The sequence below is a fragment of the Pogona vitticeps genome, chromosome 14 (assembly GCF_051106095.1).
Source record: "Pogona vitticeps strain Pit_001003342236 chromosome 14, PviZW2.1, whole genome shotgun sequence".
Taxonomy (NCBI): Eukaryota; Metazoa; Chordata; class Lepidosauria; order Squamata; family Agamidae; genus Pogona; species Pogona vitticeps.
Window position 1 is genome coordinate 18254295 of NC_135796.1, and position 21326 is coordinate 18275620.

Genomic DNA, 21326 nt, shown 5'->3' on the forward strand with positions numbered 1-21326 from the left:
CCGGCCGGGACAGGAGCCCGTCCCAAAAGAAGGGAAAAGCAAGTCACGTAGGAAAGCGCCCCTCGCCCGGCGCGCACGTGCGGCGGGTCCTCCTCGGGACCCCGGGGGGGGGCCTTCGGCGTTCGGGGAGCGCGCGGAGGGTGTGTGTGTGTGTAGACTGGAAAGGAAGGCTTGCAAGGCTCGGGCCGGGCGAGCCCCCCACCCCCTCCGTCCGTCCATCCATCCATCCCACCCTCCCCCCAAGGAAAGGGTGCGATCCAGCAGAAGGGATCATCAGACCACCTCCCAGCACCAGATCCCGTGCCCCGCTTCGGGAGTGTGTCAATTCGGTTTCCTCAACAGCCTTCCTGCACCACCACCACCGGGCCTTCCGCTGGGCTGGCTGCTCAAATCCGGTTTCGGGGAGGCCTGCTCTCCACAGAAATTACAGAGTTCGCCCCTAACCCATCGGGGTACAGCGAGGATCCCCTTTCTGAAGAACCGGAGGAAGCCCGCTGGCCGACCGGCCTCCCTTTTTAACCCGTGGGGCGAAGTGGAATAACCTGATGGCTTTTGTTTTTTTAAAATTTAATTCTGGGAACTGGAGCCTTCCCCTGCATCAGCCTGGTTGCCGGCTGTGCTTCATGAATTATTGGCACCGGCCCGCCTGCGTGACCTGTTTGCTTCCCGCCGTGTCCTTGGCCGGGCATCTTAAGAGCAGGGCTTCAGCAGTGGCTGCGGCAAGACCGGCCGGTCGGGCCCAGCGGCCTTGCATGCCCGTGCAATGATCTGCCCATGCAAGAGGGATCCACTGGCTCACAGCCCTGTTTCAGCACAAACAGGGAAGCAGGAGAGAGACGCAGGGAAGGTCGTCTTACTGCAAGAATTTGGGAATTGGTAGCGCACAGCATGGACTCCGTGATAAATGGACTCCAGGCCTCCTCCAGTGAAGAACCTCACCGTTTTAGAGAACCTCTCTCCACTTACAACCCAATTTATACAGCAGAAAGGCTGGAGGGACACACAAGACCCGCAGGAGCAGAGTTGCAACCAGAGCAGATGTTCTCCCAGCTCCGCTCATCAATATTTCAACACGGGGGGGGGGGGGGAAGGCTGCTGCAAGACACTGCAACGACCAAGGCCAGGCAGCCTAGACTCAAGAAGTCCTTTTCTCCAGCGACACAACCCTGACCTCTGTGCCAAGTGTTTGAGACACCTCAGTGCGCGCAGCTTAGGGAAATGCTGTTGCGATTGTGGCTGTGCCATGCTGCTTCAGTCACGTAAGAGCTTGGCGGGGCCCGGCCTCAGCAGAAAGGAAAAGGAGTGGACGGTGCGTCTGCTGATCTCTGTGCGTAGATCAAAGATGGGCCTGGCTCGCAACACCATTTGGACCCAACCGTACCGAAGACACCGACACAGCACATCATGCTGTTGCTTTCCAAGGTGCGAGCGCTTCCCTTGGGCGGTGAAAACGTCACTGGCCATCCACATTCTGTGTATCTGGATTTCCGTCAGAATTTGCAGTTTGACACCAGAGCTGTTTAGGCTTTTTACCCGTCTGCCTCACATCCATCCCAGAAAAGGTAGTCTTCTCAGGAAAATCACCCCTTTCTGACACCTCCTTATCCCCAACACAGCAGACAAGTCAACCTGCCTGAAAGCTCACCTGTCCTGACTAATCTGAACTCGCGTCTCGCGTCACAGAAGCCAAGGACTGCCAAGAGACACCCACTCAAAATCCAAGGCGCCAGAGAACAGGAAAGGCTGCCCAAGTTCTCTTCTGAGCAGCTGCCATTCAGACTCAATTCGTTAAGAGGATTTCTAACCACCTTCCTGGATTCCTGTGTCTTTGCTTTTTAAAAATAAAATAAAATAAAAGGTTGACATTTCACTGTATTCCCTATGCACATGAGGCCGATAAAAGTAACACTGCAAAGATTTAACAAGTTGTTCATTTTAATAAGCATTTCACCATACTGTATTGTACACTGTCATCTGTTCAGAAAGATTACAATTTCTTAAAAAAAAAAAAAAAACTTAGAAACCAAAACAATGTAACTGTGTTCACAGTAACTGGTGACCAATGTTCCCTGTTGTAGCTGGTTGTTTTCTAGGCTTTGCAGAGCACGTCTTCAGATGCAAATAAAAAACAAACCCTAAATGAATTCTAATTCTCAGGCCAGTCTCTGAACAGCTCCTCGTAAGTTACCGCTTTCTGAACTGGCTAAAATAGCACAGTAGCATCTCAGCTGATCACAGCATTACTCTCTGCTAGTTCAAACCGTCCTTCCTGCAGAGGAAAAAACCCAACTTAGACACCACCAACGCATCTCTCTAGTGGCTGCAGCGATCAAGTTTCCCCAAGTGCTCTGGTTCCGCAAGAAGAGACACAAAACCTTTAAAATAATGGCTTTAATTGTCGTTTTATAGGATACGGGAGGAGAAGGGTGCTCCCGTTAAAATATACATCATACCAGTGAAGCTGGCAAAAGTTGAGAGTGATTTCAAAAGGCTGACAAAGAAACTCGTACACATGACAAGAAAAAGCAATCCCTTTAGAACAAAACAAAAATAAAATAAAAGACATTCACAGTGGTTTGTATAAACAATATGTAATCTGACAGAATTAAGTGTCCTAGCCTTGTGGCACCCCCTCCCCCCAGTGCCTCCTTAGGTCCTAAAAGAAAAGCAGGCATCACACACCACCCGGTCTGTACAGGTTCAAGGAGTCAGTTGTACAATTACCCGGAATGACAGGGATAGGGTGCTGTGAACGAAACAGCTGGAATATCAATATGGAAAAGGGGGTTTTCCCTCTCTCTCTCTCTCTCTCTCTCTCTCCAAATACAGAATTGTTTAAAACTCTTCTTGAGAAGGGAGAAAGTCTCATTTGCTGTTACAACCAGCAAATGTCATCCATCAAAATAAAAATTTTTAAAAAAGAAAAACACAAACACATTAATCTAGTCTTAGCAAGCTGACCAATACACATTACCGTTTCCTTTTTTTAAAAAAATGAAGATTATATACTATAGTACAAGGTCCCAACCAGGCAGGGTCAAAGAGTGATCATTTCTTTGCTTGTTTTGTGATCATACCCCTGGGTGGCGTGACAGGTCGGCTGGCGTTGGGCTTCTTCTTCTCGGCAGGCTTCAAGATCTGCAACGGCAATCCAGTTATTGAGCAAGACGGCACTGAGCATGCTCAGCTACAAAGAGAGGCATGCGAGGAAACCACAGAAGACACAACAATTATGAGCGAGTGCTTATCCAAGAATATGACCGTGGAATGCATTTAAACCCCACATCTTTACCCAAAGGGCAAAGCAACCTATGGTCAGGATGTTCCAGACCTATTTAGACATCCACCACTGCTCATCTCCATATAAAGAAACGCTACATAAAAGACAACTGAAAAGACCATAGCAGAACATTTAGAATCTTGGTTCCGGACTACAGCAATCTAGGAAAACAACATTATTTCTTCCTAAGGAACAGATTGAGCACACAGGTCACCATGCCCTTCATGCCATCGGGAAGGGGGCCACGAAAGCCTCGGAGGGGAACATCAGACAACATGGGAAAATATCTGATCATCCTTCTCTTAACGAAACCCAGCCTGGTTTCTTTCGAAAGGAAACAGTTTTTAAAGCAGGGTAAGACCCTACAGAACTGTAATACCTAAGGAGGCTCATAAGGTAGTTGGTCACGATGCATGTTTTCTGGGCTTTTAAAGGTCAGAACCGGGAATATGAATTTAAATGCAGTCCCTCCCTTCCTCCCATAGCTGGCAACATCTGATGCTCCCTCTTAGAGATCACCCACTTTAAAGGCAGAAGGACAGCCGTGATCCTTCAGACAATCCAATTCAAGGTGAACAGATTAAAGCTGCCCTACTTCTTTTATGCAGACTGGCGCCTCAGCAGAGAGACTAAAGAAAATGGAATGCATTTTCACGCAGCTAGTACTTACTGTTCTGACGGCTTAACCGAAAGAAGCCCAGCCTTGAGGGAAAAGATTCAAGTTAACGGGGGGTGGGGGGGACGGAACCACCAAGAGACTTAAAGATACCATACCTGAAAGGAACACATTAAAGTCTCATCCACGCTCATCATGGCCCCTGCATTGTCGAACTCCCCACAGTAATTTGGGGCAGAAAACAGAGTTACCAGCTGCCTTTTTGCAAAGAACTCATATCCATCTTCAACCACCTTGAAAACAAAAAGGACTGTCAGTTTTCAGGGCAAGACAGAGCACAACAGCTGTCATTTCAATTGTACAAAGAGCTTTATAATTCTCCTCAAAGCCCTCTGCGAAAGGATCCCTTGAGGGTGTTCTGGTTAGAGTGTGAGTTGTTAGTTCAGACTGTCATAGCTCAGGACTCACAGGGGCCAAATACTCAACCGGACATGATCTGAGGCAAGCTGCCTTCAAACCCAGCCATCTCCTCCCATCCCAATTTGTCACAGGGGCACCACCAAGCTACCTCACACCCCTGCAAGAAAGGCCAACGGAGTTACCCTTTCCTCTTCTTTACTGTTAGGTGATATACAGAAAACCCTGAACACGCTACAAGTGCTCTCCATAGATGCAAATGCTAACTTTAACAAGCAAGACACCCCAAGGACTTTGCCATTTTCAGAAGCAAGACTTGGAGCCGACAAAGCCACACAGATGCCCTTCCTAGGAGTGAACCAGGAGGAGGAGAAGGGACCACACATTCTGCGACAATCCAGGGGCTGGTCTACTCCTTCCTCTGAGCCAATCTTCTCCTCTGGGGTCCTTACCTGGTGAGCTCTGCATATAAGATCCAAATCGTGTTTGTGAAGGAACTTGGCAACCACTTCAGCTCCAAAGGTGAAAGAAACTCCCCTGTCATTTTCACCCCATCCAAGCACATCCTTGTCAGGGTCAGACCACAGCAGATCACAGAGCAGGCCTTGATCGGGCACATCGGTGGGACGCATAATTCGCCGGATCTGCTCCATGGACTGGAGGTCCGGGGATAAACCTGTTGGGCAGTAGGAAACCAGACGTTCTAGAGAGATTGTGAAAGTGTAACTACTTATCTACCTTCAGATTGGCTAGGCAAAGGTACATTCAGGCTGAACAAAAGATTTAGGCATAAGCAACTCTCCTGGAAGGGTTAGCCATTGACCACCACCAACAACAGGAGTGAGTGTCCCTTGATTTAGTGTTGAACGAAACCCAAGATCTGGTACGAGACATCAGCCTTGACAAACTGCTTTGGAATCAGCAACCACAACACAGATGAATGTCAACATGAATTGAAAGCTATCTGGGGAGTTCAACATTCACATATGCCATATTCTCACAACACAGGAAGATTCTAATGAAATGAGGGATTCAATAGATGGACGCTGAGAGAGTGAAATCTCTCCAGGACATTTGTTAAATGTGTGTGTGTGTGTGTGTGTGTGTGTGTGTGTTGGGGGGAAACCCACCAACACCACACAAATAACATCCATTAGGAAACATAAGAACTAGTCCAAGAGGATGCCAGTGTGGTTAGTGAACAGAGTAAACAAAGTTAAAAAAAAAATACAAGTTGAAGAAAGCAGAAAGTTTGCCCAAACATGGAAAACAAACAGCACAGAATCTGGAATAATATAAACTGATACAGTAAGCACACACAAGAGTATGCTATTTAAAATGTATCTTCTTGTTTCAACGCATCAAAGCAGAGAAAGCATCTTGGGAAGCAGGACTGAACAGGAAAGACCTCAGGGTTGTGATACATAACTTACTGAAAAGCACCATCTATGTACAGTAGGATGCATGTAAGCCTATTGCGCCTGTACCCAAATCCCTCTACATACACTATGAGGCAGCTGCATTTGGGCCTCTGTGTCAGCCCGTCTCAAAAAACGAGGCCCCAGAGGCACAGGCAGAATAGGAGAGGTCAGGGGTTGAGGTCTCTGGCTGCGAAGTCAGAGGTTGGGAGTTGGACTCCCCCCCCAAACTGGGCCTTCAGATGGGGGCTGGATTGGATGATCCCGAGAGTCCCCCTTCCAGCCTCTGCAGCTCTGAGGTGATGATTATAACTCATTGTAAAGGGGCTCGTGTTCGAGACCGTGGCACAAACAAATGTCACAAAAACGACCAGGTACCTAACTTGAACAAATTCGCAAGATGAGCCCAAGATGAACCCAGATGATAGGATATTGGGTGGCACAAAAGTGTGAGCTCAGTGCAGATAAGACCCTCCCGTCCTCCCATCTCCAAAGCAAGAGGCCCACCATGGCCTCTCGGTCTCCGGGACAATTTCAGCTGCTCGAAACGTAGGAGACTTTGCTTGGTTGAAAGCAGCTGCCTCCAATTCATGAGAGGTGGCGGCCTGTCCTCTTTGCAGCGCTGTTAAGATTCAGTTCTCACAGTTGTTCAGCTGCGGCCTCCCCCTCATCTCCGCCAGCACCACATCCCTGTTTGTGAGGATGTACATGACGTACTGCAGTCGCTTAGATTATGGTTCAGGGATGACAGGACTAGATAATTAAAAATGGGGGCAGGAGATGCTGGGTTAGTGTAACACAAGTATTTATATAACAGCGCAGGGAACTGTCTGGGTAACCTATAATTACTCCCAAGAGACACACAGAGAGCCAGCACTTATATAGCACCACGTTTCAGAAGGAGTTGTCCAGGCAGCTACCAAATGAGTCAAGGTCTAATTTTCTTTGTGTCTTGGTCCACAAATACAAAATGCCCCTTAGTGAAAGCAGCCCTGTCATAACAAATACAAGGGGGGGGGGAGGTGCAACACCCACAGTACCATCTGGCCATACCAATGCCTTGCTCAGCGCTCTCTATCCCCCCCCCCCCCCCGCAAAACTGAGAATAAGTTAAGAGGGGGTTTTGAGAAGGCCGATTGCCTCTTCAGCCTGTACATGACTGCTCCCTTTGGGGCAGGCCGGCCAGACTAAGCTGTAGAAGCCAAATGCTTGAACTGAGGCACAGAAACCCTTTGGCTCCCTCATTCTAGGGTTATTTCATGGGACTGCCAAATTTACCACTTTTGGGATTTCTTCTTCAGGCCTGGAATACCCACAAGATGGGATGGATTTATATGTAGGCCTGCTCAGATCTGGGGTTCTTTCCAAGACCTTGTTACTTCCTCCCATAAATCTGTTAAGACCTGAAATATGAACTTAATTTTTTAAAAAAAAAGTTAGATAGGATCTATATTCTAGAATAAGAGATAACTTGAGGGTAGCTTTAGAACTTCAGGAATTAAAACTGCTGTCTTAAGTCAAAGGAAAAGCTCAGTAACCTGCGAGTTTGTTCCATGGGGCCTCTAACAGGAAATAGAGGCAAACGCCGCTTTGTAACTCTAGTAACCACTCACCGCCATGGCAGCAAAATATTTTCTCATCCACAATGGCTGCAATTGGTAAACAATTAAAGCAGTCTGTAAACGTTTTCCACAGCTTGATGTTGTATCTCCTTTTACCTAGAAAGACATTTCAGGACACAACTTCAGTTATCACACAAGCACCGACAAAGCAGCATCGCTTTACAGGAGGAGAAGCGCCACTATTCTAACCTCCTGCTGTGCTTTACTTCTTCAGGACCTGCTCGGTCTGCTCCAGTAAATACCAATGTGACTTATTAGAATTTCAATCAAACTGGCACTAGGCAACCACATTTAAATCCTGGTGCCGAGGCGCCTGCCTCCAGCGATGTAACATTTATACTGTACTGGGAAGTGGAAACTAAGGGCTAATTAATGAGAAAGCTCTAAGCCCAAATATACTTCAGTGACAAGTACGGTTTCTTGCCACCTCCGATCAAGAGGGGCAAGAAAACTGAAAACCACACCAGCTTGCCTGTGACTTAAGACCTTCCACCGAGGTCCTATTCCAAGTGCTTTCTTTACTGGGAACCACAAGGAGAGGACTTCTCCCGAGAGTGGCTCCCCAAGCTTGGAATGCCCTTTCTGAAGAGTTGCCATCTTCATAACTGACTGGCAAGTAAGACTCAGAACAGGCAAGGAAGGCTACTTCTTTCATCCAAATAAACACAGAGCTCACCTCTATAAGCTCACCAATAGCTATTAAGTATAATGCAGTGGAAACATTTAGGTTTAGAGACAAGCCACTTTTAAAATGTCAGTATCAGTTGCTGAGGAAGAGTGAGAAAAACCATTTGCCTTCATGACCAGCCATGCTCAGTAACAGATTGTTAAAAGACTCAGTGGCTTCTACATTCCACCACAGCACCCCTTTCCAAAGACTATGGACAAGCTGCTGGTATTTAGATAATACTTAAGATAAACAAAAGCCATCAGCTTGCTAATTTTCCCAAGCATTCCCTCCCTCACCACTACACAACTTTACTACCACTGGCTTTGACAGTGCGTTATCCTGGATCTACTTAAACACTGCCTTGTGTTGCACTGAAGTCCAGGCTGTCTAGAATGGCATCCTATGGTACAAGCATTATGGGCAAATCCTCTGACTGTTTTTTACGATTTGCTTACAGGCAAGCATAGACCGCTGGAAATACGTTCACTGTAAACCATCGCGAACTTTGTCAAGTGTGATGTTAACTGAGCAAAGAGAAGAGGAAAGGCAGCATGGGATGCTTTAGTGTACAAGATACAGGCACCTGATGGGACAAACTACACAATCACAGGTCAATAGCGTTCATTCCCAAGAGGGAAAAGATCATGGCATGCAGACTTAAAACAATATAAAGGTTAAGTGATTTGGGGACACGGTGTCCAGCAGCCAGTTTTGACGAAGGCAACAACAGAAAGCAGAAACTTCACTAATACATAACTCACTCTAAACCCATAAATCATTTTATAGTTTTTTTTAAAAGTACATGTTAATTCTCTTTTCTCAAGACACAACAGTCAATCTCGAAGTACTTACATTCATCATAGAAACCGTAAATTCTATTAATACTGGCACATTCATGGTTCCCTCTGAGGAGGAAAAAATTCTCTGGATACTTTATCTTGTAGGCCAGTAAAAGGCAGATTGTTTCTAAAGACTGCTTCCCTCTGTCCACATAATCACCAAGGAAAAGGTAATTGCTTTCTGGTGGAAAACCTCCATACTCAAAGAGTCGCAGTAGGTCGTAGTATTGTCCATGGATGTCACCTTAAAAAAAAAAGCACATCCTTTTATACAGTTTGTCCAGTCCAGCAGCCTAAAGCTAGACACAGAATATTCAGTTCATGCTCCTGTATCTAATTTGGCGAAGAGGAAAGCATCACTAAGAATAAGAAAACCAAAGGACTTCTAGGTCCCCCTGAATAGAGTAGTTTTTATTCCATTCACTGAAACCTTTTAATGGACCGGGCCATAGATTCTACCAGAGTACATACCTTTTACAACACTATTGGTGGTCTATCAGATTAGCAACACAACAAATCCTGTTATACGAAAGTAACATAGGAATTTCAATCATTGTTTTGGTCCAGAATAAAAGGACCTCTTTAAGTTCAACATTCACTCAATACCAATTTAGAAAAAATTACTTCAAGTTCCCTTGAAATACTCTTCCACATGTCTTAGCACGGTGGAAGGATGAACAAAATACAGCTGCGAACCATTTTCTATCTCACAAATGCCTTTTCTCATCAAGCTTAAAGATGTTCCAGAAATTTTAGTTACTTCTTTTTCACTCACTCCCAGAAGGGATTTTTAGCATTCTACTGAAGCCGGGTATACTTTGTGCAGTATGATTTGGACTGGAGGACACATGGCCTTCTAGTTACCTAGGACTGGACCTCACATCTGCCTTACCCAGTACAACTAGTTCTGACAGATGATGGCAGTGGGAGTCTGGAGGCCAAAAGCTGCCTATCCTTCATTATGCATCAAATCCACTTGGGTGGCAATGTTGATGGATTTATTATGGTCACAAATAGACATGGGAGGGCGTTGTCACCCGTGAAGTCCTGCCAATTCATTATCAGCTCATGGAAGGGATAGCTGGAACCAACCACACAGTGCTTACCACATATTTTAAGCGGTGCTTCGAGTTCTAACAGAATGGGCTGACTAAGAAAGATCTCTCGAGATTTCAAGCACAGTCCTCTTATTTCATTCTCTTGCAGCTGGACATTTTTACCAGGTTTTGATCCTCTCACTGTGAAAGAAAAGAGAAGGGTTATCTAAAGCAAGTGAGAGCAAGCCACTGTGCTCAAAACCAATTACATTAAATATACATAACAAAACATCATGGCTGACACAAGTGACCAACTTCTGGACCTCTTGATTTCTTCTAATCTCTAGCTGAGACATCTCATAATTCCCGAGTCACATCAAAACAGAACTGAAGAAAGCTTGCTTCTTGCTAAAGCACTACAACGGGCAAGTAAAAATGCACTGTCTGAGTTACAGACGGCTCCTATATTTTAATGGCCCAGAAAAACAAATGCTCCATATTATGCATTTTATGCTTTCAGAACATTTTAGATGCAGAAGCTATAATTTTAAATACAGCATCTCTAGCCCAACTCACAGCTTATTTCAATTTGACTCTCTAAAAAAAGCATGCATATTGGACTCAAAATAACCACACAGATTAATCTGGGATTTAAGACACTGTAATGGGTTGGCAAGGCTATGAAAATGTGACTAACAAGACTGTCTCAGATAGGTACTGTATATGCATCCATATAAACAATCCTATTCTTAGCTCAACCTGTGTATGAACGCCAAATTATAGTCAGCCGCCAACAACTGCAACATAGCAGATTCCAAAGTGCCATCAAAAGCATTCTCTAAATGCATCCACAACACTTTCAGTTACACTGAAGGGGAAGCAATGATCACAACTTCAGATCTTCTAAGTAGGCTACACCATAAATCCAAGAAAATTCATTGAAAATTAATTCATCCTGCAGGACAAATGCCCCATTCAGAGAACAGGCCTCCTAACTCCTGCTAGCTGAACATGGACAGGCAAAGCTCCCTCCATACTGCTTCCCCAATGCTTCCACTGCACCATACTTTAGTGCCAGCAATGCCATTTCATTCAAGCATCTTTGCACGGTATCACACAGCTACTGGCACAAGACCTCTCAAGCTGGCAGCTTTGAAGAGCTCAAAGGTCATCTTTTTAAGAAGATTTACTTGCATGTTCAGGTCTCAGAAACGTGCTGCAATTACTAGCAGATTAGCTGCTGGGCAAAGGTGGTGGTCGGGCCTAGGCATGTTTCAATTATGTTTCCCTGTCAGTCATGCTAACATTCATTGGTGACATTACCGGCATCACGAGATAGTTAGAGCTCAATTAAAACACTTAACGCAAGTAATGAAGCATAAACCTATTGAAAACTTTCCCCAATACTGCAGTGCCACTGAAGAGCTGAATGCACAATTTTTCTAAATCACTTCTCCTCCTAAAACTAAGTAATCTGAAGCACAGAGGAGCCATGTAGTTTGTTGCTGTTGCTGTTGCTGTTGCTGTTGCTGTTGCTGTTGTTGTTGTATGCAGTCAAGTTGTCTCTGACTATAAACACGGTTCATAGGTGATCTAAAATAACTGCACCATAAAAATCAGTAGCATTAACATTAAAATGGTTTCACTTTTTGAAAAAAACAGTTTACTGAAGCATGTTGCTACATTAACAGCCTTCATAAACATAAAAGAGTCTTTGAGTCTTTTAGGTATAATATAATGGAGCACCAGTTGGAGTATAAGATCTCTGGAACTGGTATCCAACTCATAAACTGGGGGGGGGGGGCACAATCTACAAACTGCAGAAGCCATGCATAAAATTTAGACCCAGGACAACACACATGATTCGTATACTGATATTTAACACACTTTTGTTATCTTTCATCTACAACTCTTGATGAATGCAGAGCAAACCAAGACAGAACTGCAGTAGGGAAGGGTACCTGAAAAGGTGTACCTACAAATACGTAGATCTATGATGATGAAGCAGCATGAGTTGTGGGGGCAATGGGCCATTTTGTACATTCCACAGCCCGGTGCTCCAACCCACTGAGGTATACCAGCAAACAAATTTCCTTAAAACAAACTGCAAACTTACTGTATTTTTTGCACCATAAGACTCACTTTTTTCCCACAAAACAGGGGTGTGGAAAGTCTGTGTGTCTTATAGAGCGAAGAAAACAGATTATATTTTCCTGTTTTCTTCTCCTAAAAAATTGGTGCGTCTTATGGAAAGGTGCGTCTTATGGAGCGAAAAATACGGTATATTAACTTGATTTTAAAAACTGACTTAAAAGATTTAGCCTAAAATAAATACTGGTCTATTTCCGTATCAAACTTTCGACATTTACCACTTGTATGGCAAATTCACAAAGCAGCAGGATGTCATGTAACCATTGTCAAAAGTACAACAATCATGTGCCTGCAATGCAGAGGCTAAGAAGTTATTTTTAGGGTTCCAGCTCAATTGAGGAAACGTAAATGGCATACATTCCAGCTGACTGGTGTGTGAAATGAATGTAGACATGGAAAAATTGTTTCTGAAGCAAAAGGCATATTTTAGATGAAGTGTTCCCTTATTTTAGAGAGACCAGGAGAATGCATATTAAAATGAGGCTTGCTATCTTCAGTTTAAATATTTACCGTATATATTACAGGTTAACAAACATTCTCTTGCCTGGTTAATCACCGCACTTTTGTAGACTATTTTAAAGTTCTCTATTCATCTAACCAATGAAATATGAGAAAATTCTGTGCTGTCCAGTCACTTTCAAAACTGATCCTGAAAAGCATCTGCTGGAAGTTTCAAGCTAACACCAGATCCACCGGTCAGTAGTTTTAACTGTAAACTGACAGCCTCAACATTAACAAATGATGACGTTTGTCCTTGGCCTGACCAGGGAGAACCACCTTGCTCAGGATGCTGTGTAAATAACACCTCACCAACAAGGATTCTACATCCCAAAATGTAAACTGTCACCACATGTTTGTTTTACAAACACGCCAGTTACGTCTCAACTACTTATAAGGAATCCTAGAATACCTACACCTTGTTGGATTTTGCTGCATTTTATGGAACCACTGTTATTAAACTGTCAAAATACTAGCCTGGTTAGCATCTCAACATGTTGGGCTAAAGTAAAGGGGAAATACGGGGGGGGGGGGGGGGGAAGCAAAATATTGTAACATTTCAAAGACCAACACATTTACAGTATTTCATTGTGAGCCGAGTTGTATTTGCACAGGGTATCTGCACGCCCGTGTGTCTGAAGAAAGGGATTTTTATCCACAAAAGCTCACACTGAAATAAACAAGTTAGGATTTAAAGTGCTGTAATATTTACTTCTGCCAACATGTTAATGAATTAACACTCAAAGCAACAACAGATTACAGCACCATGATAATGCCATATTCTGGTTTATCCTCTCTTCTAGCTGAGTTAGGGATACTCAGACATGAAGCATCCATTTGGTGGCAGTACGGATGAAGCATGACATCTCTCTTTTGACAGGGAATCTCAAACAGTATAAAAATCCGTGCTAACCTTATCTAAGGGGTTCCTGAGCAAGATAAGCTAACTTCATCCGAGAGAGAGAGAGAGAGAGAGAGAGAGAGAGAGAGAGAGAGAGAAGCAAGGGCCTTCCCACTGGCTCGCCTGAGACCCAAGTCCTGTTGTCACTTTCTATGCTTGGAGAATGAGCTTGAAAAACTGTACTTCTTGCTCGGATGGAAAACCTATATGCAGGTAGATCTCTCTTCATGTGGAGAAAGTGACAACAGAGAAGAGATGAACTAGGCACCCCCTTCTAGCTGAGCTGGAGTAAGAACAGGACGGTCTTGCCACTTGAATCTCTCCCTCCTAGAACAGTCTCCTCCAGCTGCCATTATACAACTTTTACATAACGTTGTGCAAGAGGAAGTACCTGCATTTGTTTACTTCCCCCAACCATCTCCTTCTTTTGCATCTGGTCTGATAAACACTGTCACTCTTCTCTTTAATACTCCAAATGACCTGAAGCACACTGGCAGAAAGTCTACTACAAAATAAAGCCACTTTATAAATCTGAAAGAACAAAGAGGTGTAGGCACGAGATGTGAAAACGGAAAAGTGATTTTTGTTGACTGTAGCTTTCAAACAACTGGGAACACTCACTCAAGCACCGCTTCAAAAACAGATGTCTTTTTATGTACGAATACACATGGACACAGTATTAACATCCTCAGATGAGGCCGAGTTGCATCTACGTTGTCAGGCACATACACCCACACTGTGGAACTCGCTGCTAGGCCTTCCAAAGGCTAAGATGACTTGGGAGGGCACTGCAGAGGAGTTTCCTATAGAAAAGTGTTACCGATGCAGATACTAATCATGCAGAGCATCCCTAAATGCATCCATGATTTAAAAGGAAAAATGACAGAGTGCAGAAGACACACCATCACCCCAGACTGACCCCAAATGCATGGGCAATAGTCACTTAAGTATATCAGCTTGTGCCTCACTTCGCCTAACAGCAGATTCAGGCAAAGAATTCCAATAGGTGGTATCCCAAAAAAACATCTGGAACAATGCACTTTGCCCGCCCTGGGCTAACCCGACCAGCAACCTACTGAGCAACAAAAATGCAGCAGTATAACTACATAAGGTTTGTTCTCCCTCTAACAACTTTAGACGTGGAAGGCAACTTCAAAACCTGGCTTGTTAAAAACAAAAAAACAGCAAGCAAAGACTCCTGGTTTTGGTGCAACAATAAGCCTTTTTGCCCCAGCAAGAAAGTTCCTACAGTAGTTAGATTATCTGCCCCTGCTTGCAGAAGAAGCCAGGTATGAGTAGTTCACATAGAATGCATGAGAGTAAGCTAGAATTCAAAGGAATTCTGGTTTCATGTTTTGTACTAATATGGCCAGTTAGAACTGACGACAGTTCCTTGTATTCAGATGCAACACAGAATTGTTTGTTCTTGAGTCACATCAGCTGTTGATTCCCCTCCTTGAATGTGAAACAGAGAATAGCCAAACCGTAACCTGTAATCAGAACCACTAGGTTTAACTGAACCCAAAAGGTCTGGGTTTGAATTTCTAAACCAACCACTGAAATAATGCTTTCTCATATTCAGCAACATGTCATCTATAAAATGGAACTGATCTGGTATCTGGGAGGATGGGAAATTACTATAAACTATATTTCAGACTTGGCTGATGCACTAGAGGAATACTCTCTCCCATTCACAGGATGCCATATAACAGCTCTACTTTTTGAGTTCCTCGAGTCCCACAAGGAAACTAAAAGCTTCTGCTTTCAATTTTAAACTAATCACATTTCTCTTTTGGGGAGGGGGTATGACTCTGGATTACATGACCGTATCCGAGAACAAAGAAGGATCAAATCATTATTTCACTTCTTGATTTGCCTTCACTAACTACAATTTCAATGAACCAGAGTTCAACTTTTGATGTCACAGGAGAATGCAGGGTTTTTTAAAAACTCAGATGAAGCGTTTAAACTTCCAAGAGGCATGCCTGAACTTCTCTGCAGTATCTTTATAGAAGGAAACCATGGCTTCTCACTGCTCTGAAGCAAGCATAATTAGTCCTGTACTTGTGCCTATCGTACCGGAGGCATACACTTCTAATGTCATGTTCAGTGACTTCCTATAGATTTCAAGCTTCCTTCCACATCTTTTTTGAGGATGGGAATTTTTAGCCTGAAAGATGTTATCTGCAGACACCAAGCAACTTTCGTCAAAGAACTCAGCAGAAGTTAATGGCTGCTGTTCAGCTCTCCAGATTACCATGCTACATGTAAGGATACTCAAAGCTCTTTGATGGGAGAATATAAATATGTAGTTAAGACAGCAAATAGAATCTGAAAATATAAGCTGGCAGGATAATTCAGTGGGTTGGAGCACCTGACTGTGGAACCAGGCATTAGGTGTTTAATTCCCTTGGGAAAGCTGCACAGACCTCAGAGTGCTACCAGAAGGAGGAGATGGTAAACCACTTCCAAGTACTATCATTTTATGTAGGAATTTGCTTAATGACCCATAATTAATTAAAAGGCAAATTAAGATGATTAAGACAGGTGTGTCTTCCAAAATTAACCTGTTTGATGTTTTTTATATGTGGAGCTGATTTAGCCAATACCGAGACAACATTTAACAAAAGCAGATGAAATACTTTTAAGCTGAATTACAGAGAATCAATTCCAAATGCAAAGCTTTTTTTAATCCATAGCGTTTGAGCAATCCAAAAAAGTGTCTGTAGTAAACGTCTTACAAAAAAATGGGAAGATGAGAGGAGGTGAGAACAGAACAAAGATCTACCCTTAATGTTCGACTGAAGACCACGTTGTTGTGCACCACTTTGCAACAAATGAAAAGAATTAATTGCCCGACCGAACTCAAGTGTAAATCCTGGACAGACTCAGTTGAAGATAGATTAGTAATACTGCACCCTTCCCAAGGCACATCTCTCTTCTGGGTGCAAGGAACGTTTTGTCAGAAACTACATCCGAGCTTGGCCCTACTCGAGACTAACAAGCAATTTTAATCCAAGGTCAGCCCTTTGCAAACAAAACTGGAAACAACAACCAATCACTGTCCAAATTTGTGGGGAAATTATATATTGGATACAAACCCACCACAAATTATTAGGACCAATCACACAAGCAGTCAAGGGGAAAGGTCACCCGGGCAGCCTATTGTCACATTTCAAGGTAATCAGAGTTTCAGGTTGATGTCATTATACATGAATTTAACCTACAATTTGTTTGCAAGCAGACTATTCATCCCAGAAGAACTCAAGCCTGTTTTTAAAGATAATGACCGTAAATAGACAGACACAGAAGGCAAACAGCATTTTCACGCCCTCACGATTTTCTGGGGCTGACAATCATGCAGTGTCAAAGGGTAAGCTAACAAGCCACCAGTTATTCTTTCCACCAAAGCAGGGCTCCACTTTTGTGAAGGAGAGGACAATGCAATAAAAGACCACTCTAAACACACCATCCATTCTTACCATAAGAAACATCAAAATTAAATACCATTTACATATCTAAGATTCTCCAGTCCTAGATTTCTAAAAACAAATAGCTATGCACAGAGAAAACTCAGGAAAATACTTTACTATAATCTGAAGATTACCGAAAGGCACAAAGCACCAGAGACCCTCCATTTTGGGTGCTAACCCTTCAGGCCTGATTCCCCTACTCAGCCAAAGAAACTAGATGGACCTCCTCAAAGACAAAAACAGTGGAGGACTGGTGATGAAGACTGTGACACTGTGATCCAGCATTTACAATGTCAATGATTTCAGATTCCAGCTATCCTGAAGTAAATTTGCTGTGTAGGAGGCTTTTACAAAACATCACTCCCCCATGGTCATCTCAGAACAAATACTGTAGTGTTTCCCCTTCCTCTAGCTTAAACAATGTTAAAATCTCTTTCCTTCTACATAGTCATAAAAAAGAACTTTCAAAATGAAACCGGTGGCCAGAATGCATTCCTAATCTAAACCCCATTCCATCACTAGATGACCCTCAAAAAAAAGGCACCCCTCTTCCATCTCTTCCCTTCCTAGAAGCACTTTTTCACAAGGGAGAAAACCAGCCCATGCCGAAACACCACCTTGACCTCACCATCCCTCCTTGCCCAGCCAAAAATACATAAAGGAAGGGTTAGTCCTATGGTCCAAACAAAATAAAATACAAATGCAAAAACAGGCGATATCTTTACAAAAAGCTGTAAAAAAGTATCACCTATTTTTGTATTCACATAAATCCCTGCTCAGCTTAAAATACTACATCCCACTCTCATGTCTCCCCTCCCAACACAACCTATTAAGAGACTCTCAAATCCTTCTAACTCTGAAGCACATCTTAATTGCCCATTTGCACCTCAATTCAAGGACTCACCTTGCCTGGAAAAAAAGGAAAGGCCACCCTCACCTTATATACCATGTTGACCTTTGCAGGACCTAAGGAATTCAAGTGCAGTCTCTTAGCATATTATCACAAGATCCTTAATCCAGGGAACTTAACCTCCCAAAATCAATCACATCCCCATACCCAAAAGGTACACATCTTCAACGACATCGCTGCTCCTTAAATTCACCTGCACATGTTTTAAAATCATAAAGGTAGATTAGAAATCCAATGTGGGCTTTCCTGTTCATGCACGTTTCCCAAAGGCAAATAAGCTCAGCATTTATCTGCATTTCCCTCCCCAACCCTTCACGATCTGCATGATGATGCCCCCACTCCCAAATAACCCGAAACATCCCCTTATTTTGTCAAAACACCCTCTCATTTCAAAGCTACTAGTGACTTTCTTCACCCCTATAGGATGCCCTATAATGCAAACCCCAAAACTCTTCCAGGGGCCCACAAATCTTTATTTTTGGGGGAGGAAAAGACAGCATAGGGCATCTGCCTGAAATAAAACGGAAAGGAGAAGAAAGCATACTTTCTTATTTGATGGCACTCTTTTACAAGGGGGGGGATTTTAAAAGCCCACCCTTGTATCTTCCCTACTGATGAAGGAGCCACCCCCTCAACCCAGTTTTTCCTGGATCCCTTTGAGGGACGCAGTTAATCCCCCAAAATACATACGGGACTAATAAGAGGGGCTAACAAACGGATATATGAGTACATAAAAACACATTTATAACAGGCATATATAATATATGGCGTATAATAAATGCATTATATTATATAATAAATAGAATGATGTTTTAACTCAAGGGGGAGACGGGAATGGGGAACAGGACCCTCCATAAAGCAGTCTCCCACCCACCCCTCTATGGCCCTTTTCTCATACTTGAGGGAACCCCCCCTCTTTTCTCCCCCCTCAGGAGATCTCCCCCTCCCCACATACCAGGCCGGAGCCCCCCCAAAGCCTACACCCCCCCTTTTCATCCCTCCCCCCCTCAACGTCCTACGACCCTCCCCCCCAGTTCCTCGCCGCCGCTGCCCTCCTTCCCCCCCCGCCCGCCCGCCCCGATTCATCCTCACCCTCCAGCAGCCGTTGGATGATGCTGTCGATGTTCAGTTTGTCAATATCCGCCATCGCCTCTCAACGGCGGCTGAGGGAGGGAGGGGAGCCCGCCGGGTCGACCTCCCCCCGCTCGCTCCCGAGCCGGCTTTTTTTCCTCGCCTCTCGGCTCTTCTTCCCTTGGACTGTCTTCTCTCACACAAACACACACACACACTCCCTCCGTCCGCCTCCGGGTCTCGCTTTCTTGGGTCTCTTTCCTCCTTCCTTCCTTCCTCGGCTCGTTCGCCTCAGCGGTGAAGGACCGGCGGCGGCGGCGGCGGCGAACAAAATGGCCGCCCTTTTTTTTTCCCCCCCCTCGCTCTCTCTCTCTCTCCTTTCCCCCCTCCTCTCTGACAAGGAGCCTACCTCCTTTCGGGCGCGCAGGGATACGGCAAGCACTCCGGACTTCTTTCTCTGAGGCCCAGGGCGGGAAGATTGAGGCAGTCGAAGCACGCGCTGGTGGCGGCGGCGGCTTGCGCACGCGCAGTTCCGCTTTTTTTTCCCCGGCCTTCCTTTCGTTCGGTGGTTAGGGATGGTGTGTGCGTGTTTTTTTTCTTAGCGGCACTTCTTTTTTTTTGGCGCGCGCGCCGAGCTCGGATCCTTCCGCCTTTGAGGGAGCGCGGGGGGGGGAGAAAAAGAAGCGCTCCCTCAACTCAAGCTGAGGGGAGATTTGAGGGGAATTTAACAAAACGAGAAAGAGAGAGAGAAAGAACTTGGGAAAGAGAGAAGAGGGGGAAAAAAAAGCCAAAGTGTAATATAGTGTGGAAAATGAGAGTGCTTTCAGGTCTAAACCGTATTGAATGAAGAAAAAAAGAGTGTGTGCTTGAACATGTACGGATTTCTGAGGCATTAAATACATTCAGTTTCAAAAAAGGACGCCACCACAGGCAGCTTATACACTTGAGGAAAAAAAGATTTGTAAGGTTGAAGGTGTGGAAACTTCTCAGAGATTGTCAACAAGGGTTAATGTCCCAAAATGGGAAAGGTAAGACCTTCGAAGGTGTTGTGTGAATTTGGAAATGGAGGAAAATCAAAGCCACTTTCAGGTCTATCTGGAGCACCTAGGGTTGAAATAAAGGCAAATCTGTATGTGTTCAGAGGCACTCTCATCCTTTCAGTCAACTCCTGGGTCGGATAACTTTTTCTGAAGCAGGTCTAAGCTATGGAAGAGTGTTGAATTAAAAAGGCTTTAGCTTTTGTACCCTTTGTTTTAAATATTAATTAACTGCAGAACTTAATTAAATGAGGAAAACCCTTCACTGTATTTTAAAAGACAATTGCCTGGCAATTGGGCATAGGGTGTACAATGCGGCATAAAAAGAAAATACTACATGCAATTCTAGAAAGTGAAGTAAAAGCAGCTCTGAAAGCCCTTGGAAGAAATAAATCACCTGAATAGCATACCATCAGAACTATTCACAGCTAGATAAACTGAATTTGTCAAAATCATAACAAGTAGATGCCAGGAAATATGGATGACAAAGCAGTGGACTATAGACTGAAAATATTCAATATACATGCCAGTCCCCAAAGAGCAATGGCTTGAAATGACTTCTGAAGAAAGTCCAAAAGCAAGACTGCAGTTGAACATGAGGAAGGCCAAAATCATGAGCGCAGAACTACACAACTTTAATATTGACAATAAAGAAATTGGAACTATTAAAGATGTTCTATGCCTCAGTTCAGTCATCAATCCGAACTGAGACTACAGTGAAGAAATCAGAAGACAGAGACTCAGAAATAGCAATGAAGGAACTGGAAAACTCATCAAGTGTAATGATGTGTCACTGGCGACCAAGAACAAGATCATCCACACACTTGTATTGTCGGATACTATGTATGGGTGTAAAAGCTACACAGTAAAGAAAGCTGACAGAAACAGACATGATTCATTGGAAATACGGTGCTACAAAAGAGCTTTGCAGGTACTGTACTCTGGGCCACCAGAAAGACAAAACAAGTGGGTTCTGTTGCAAATCAAGCCTGGACTTTCTCTGGAAACAAAAACAGTAAAACTTGAGACTGTCCTATTTTGGTCACATCATGAGAAGACAAGACTTGCTGGAAGAGGGAATTACATTGGGAAAAGTTGAAGGCAGCAGGAAAAGAGGAAGACTAAATATGAGATGGATTGATTCTATAAGCTACACCTTGAGTTTGCAGAGCTTAACAGGGCTGTTGAGGACAAGGCATGTTGGAACTCCCCATAAGTTGAAGGCAACTTGATGGCGTGCAACCACAACAAAATGCATATAAGTAAGTCTGGCATGCATACAGGTAGGTTTTTTTTTTAACTAACTAACTAACACTTAAGTAATGGTAAGTTATCTTTAATGCTGTGTAAACATTCATTTCTTCCCCACTGAAAAAAGGCTATTAA

General features: G+C 44.0%; 2 protein-coding genes across 6 annotated transcripts in view; one reads left to right on the forward strand and one right to left on the reverse strand.

Moving 5' to 3' along the window:
* Positions 1–1917: 1917 nt before the first annotated feature.
* PPP1CC (protein phosphatase 1 catalytic subunit gamma) lies at positions 1918–19311 on the reverse strand. The gene is made up of 7 exons (XM_072983362.2): positions 18925–19311; positions 9969–10100; positions 8876–9106; positions 7345–7449; positions 4766–4989; positions 4055–4189; positions 1918–3138 (listed from the first exon to the last, which is right to left on the reverse strand). The coding sequence occupies exons 1-7, from the start codon at positions 18977–18979 to the stop codon at positions 3049–3051; spliced, it is 972 nt and encodes a 323-aa protein (XP_072839463.1). The 5' UTR covers positions 18980–19311; the 3' UTR covers positions 1918–3048.
* A 147-nt stretch (positions 19312–19458) lies between these two features.
* The window catches only part of CCDC63 (coiled-coil domain containing 63), a 33313-nt gene continuing 31445 nt past the window's right edge, over positions 19459–21326 (forward strand). For 2 of the 5 annotated variants that reach the window (XM_072983359.2, XM_072983361.2), the window contains exon 1: positions 19461–21223. The gene's annotated coding sequence lies outside the window, so the exon portion shown is untranslated. Of the gene's footprint in view, positions 21224–21326 lie in introns of all 5 variants that reach the window. The other 3 variants (XM_078381817.1, XM_078381818.1, XM_072983360.2) reach the window with 3 other exon arrangements.

Coding starts and splice junctions, on each gene's coding strand:
- PPP1CC (XM_072983362.2), bottom strand. CDS start 18,979: ATGGCGGATATTGACAAACTGAACATCGACAGCATCATCCAACGGCTG. Junction 10,101..18,924: donor CATCCAACGGCTGCTGGAGG/GTGAGGATGAAT, acceptor TTTCTTTCACAG/TGAGAGGATCAAAACCTGGT. Junction 4,990..7,344: donor AATATTTTGCTGCCATGGCG/GTGAGTGGTTAC, acceptor ACTGCCCAACAG/GTTTATCCCCGGACCTCCAG.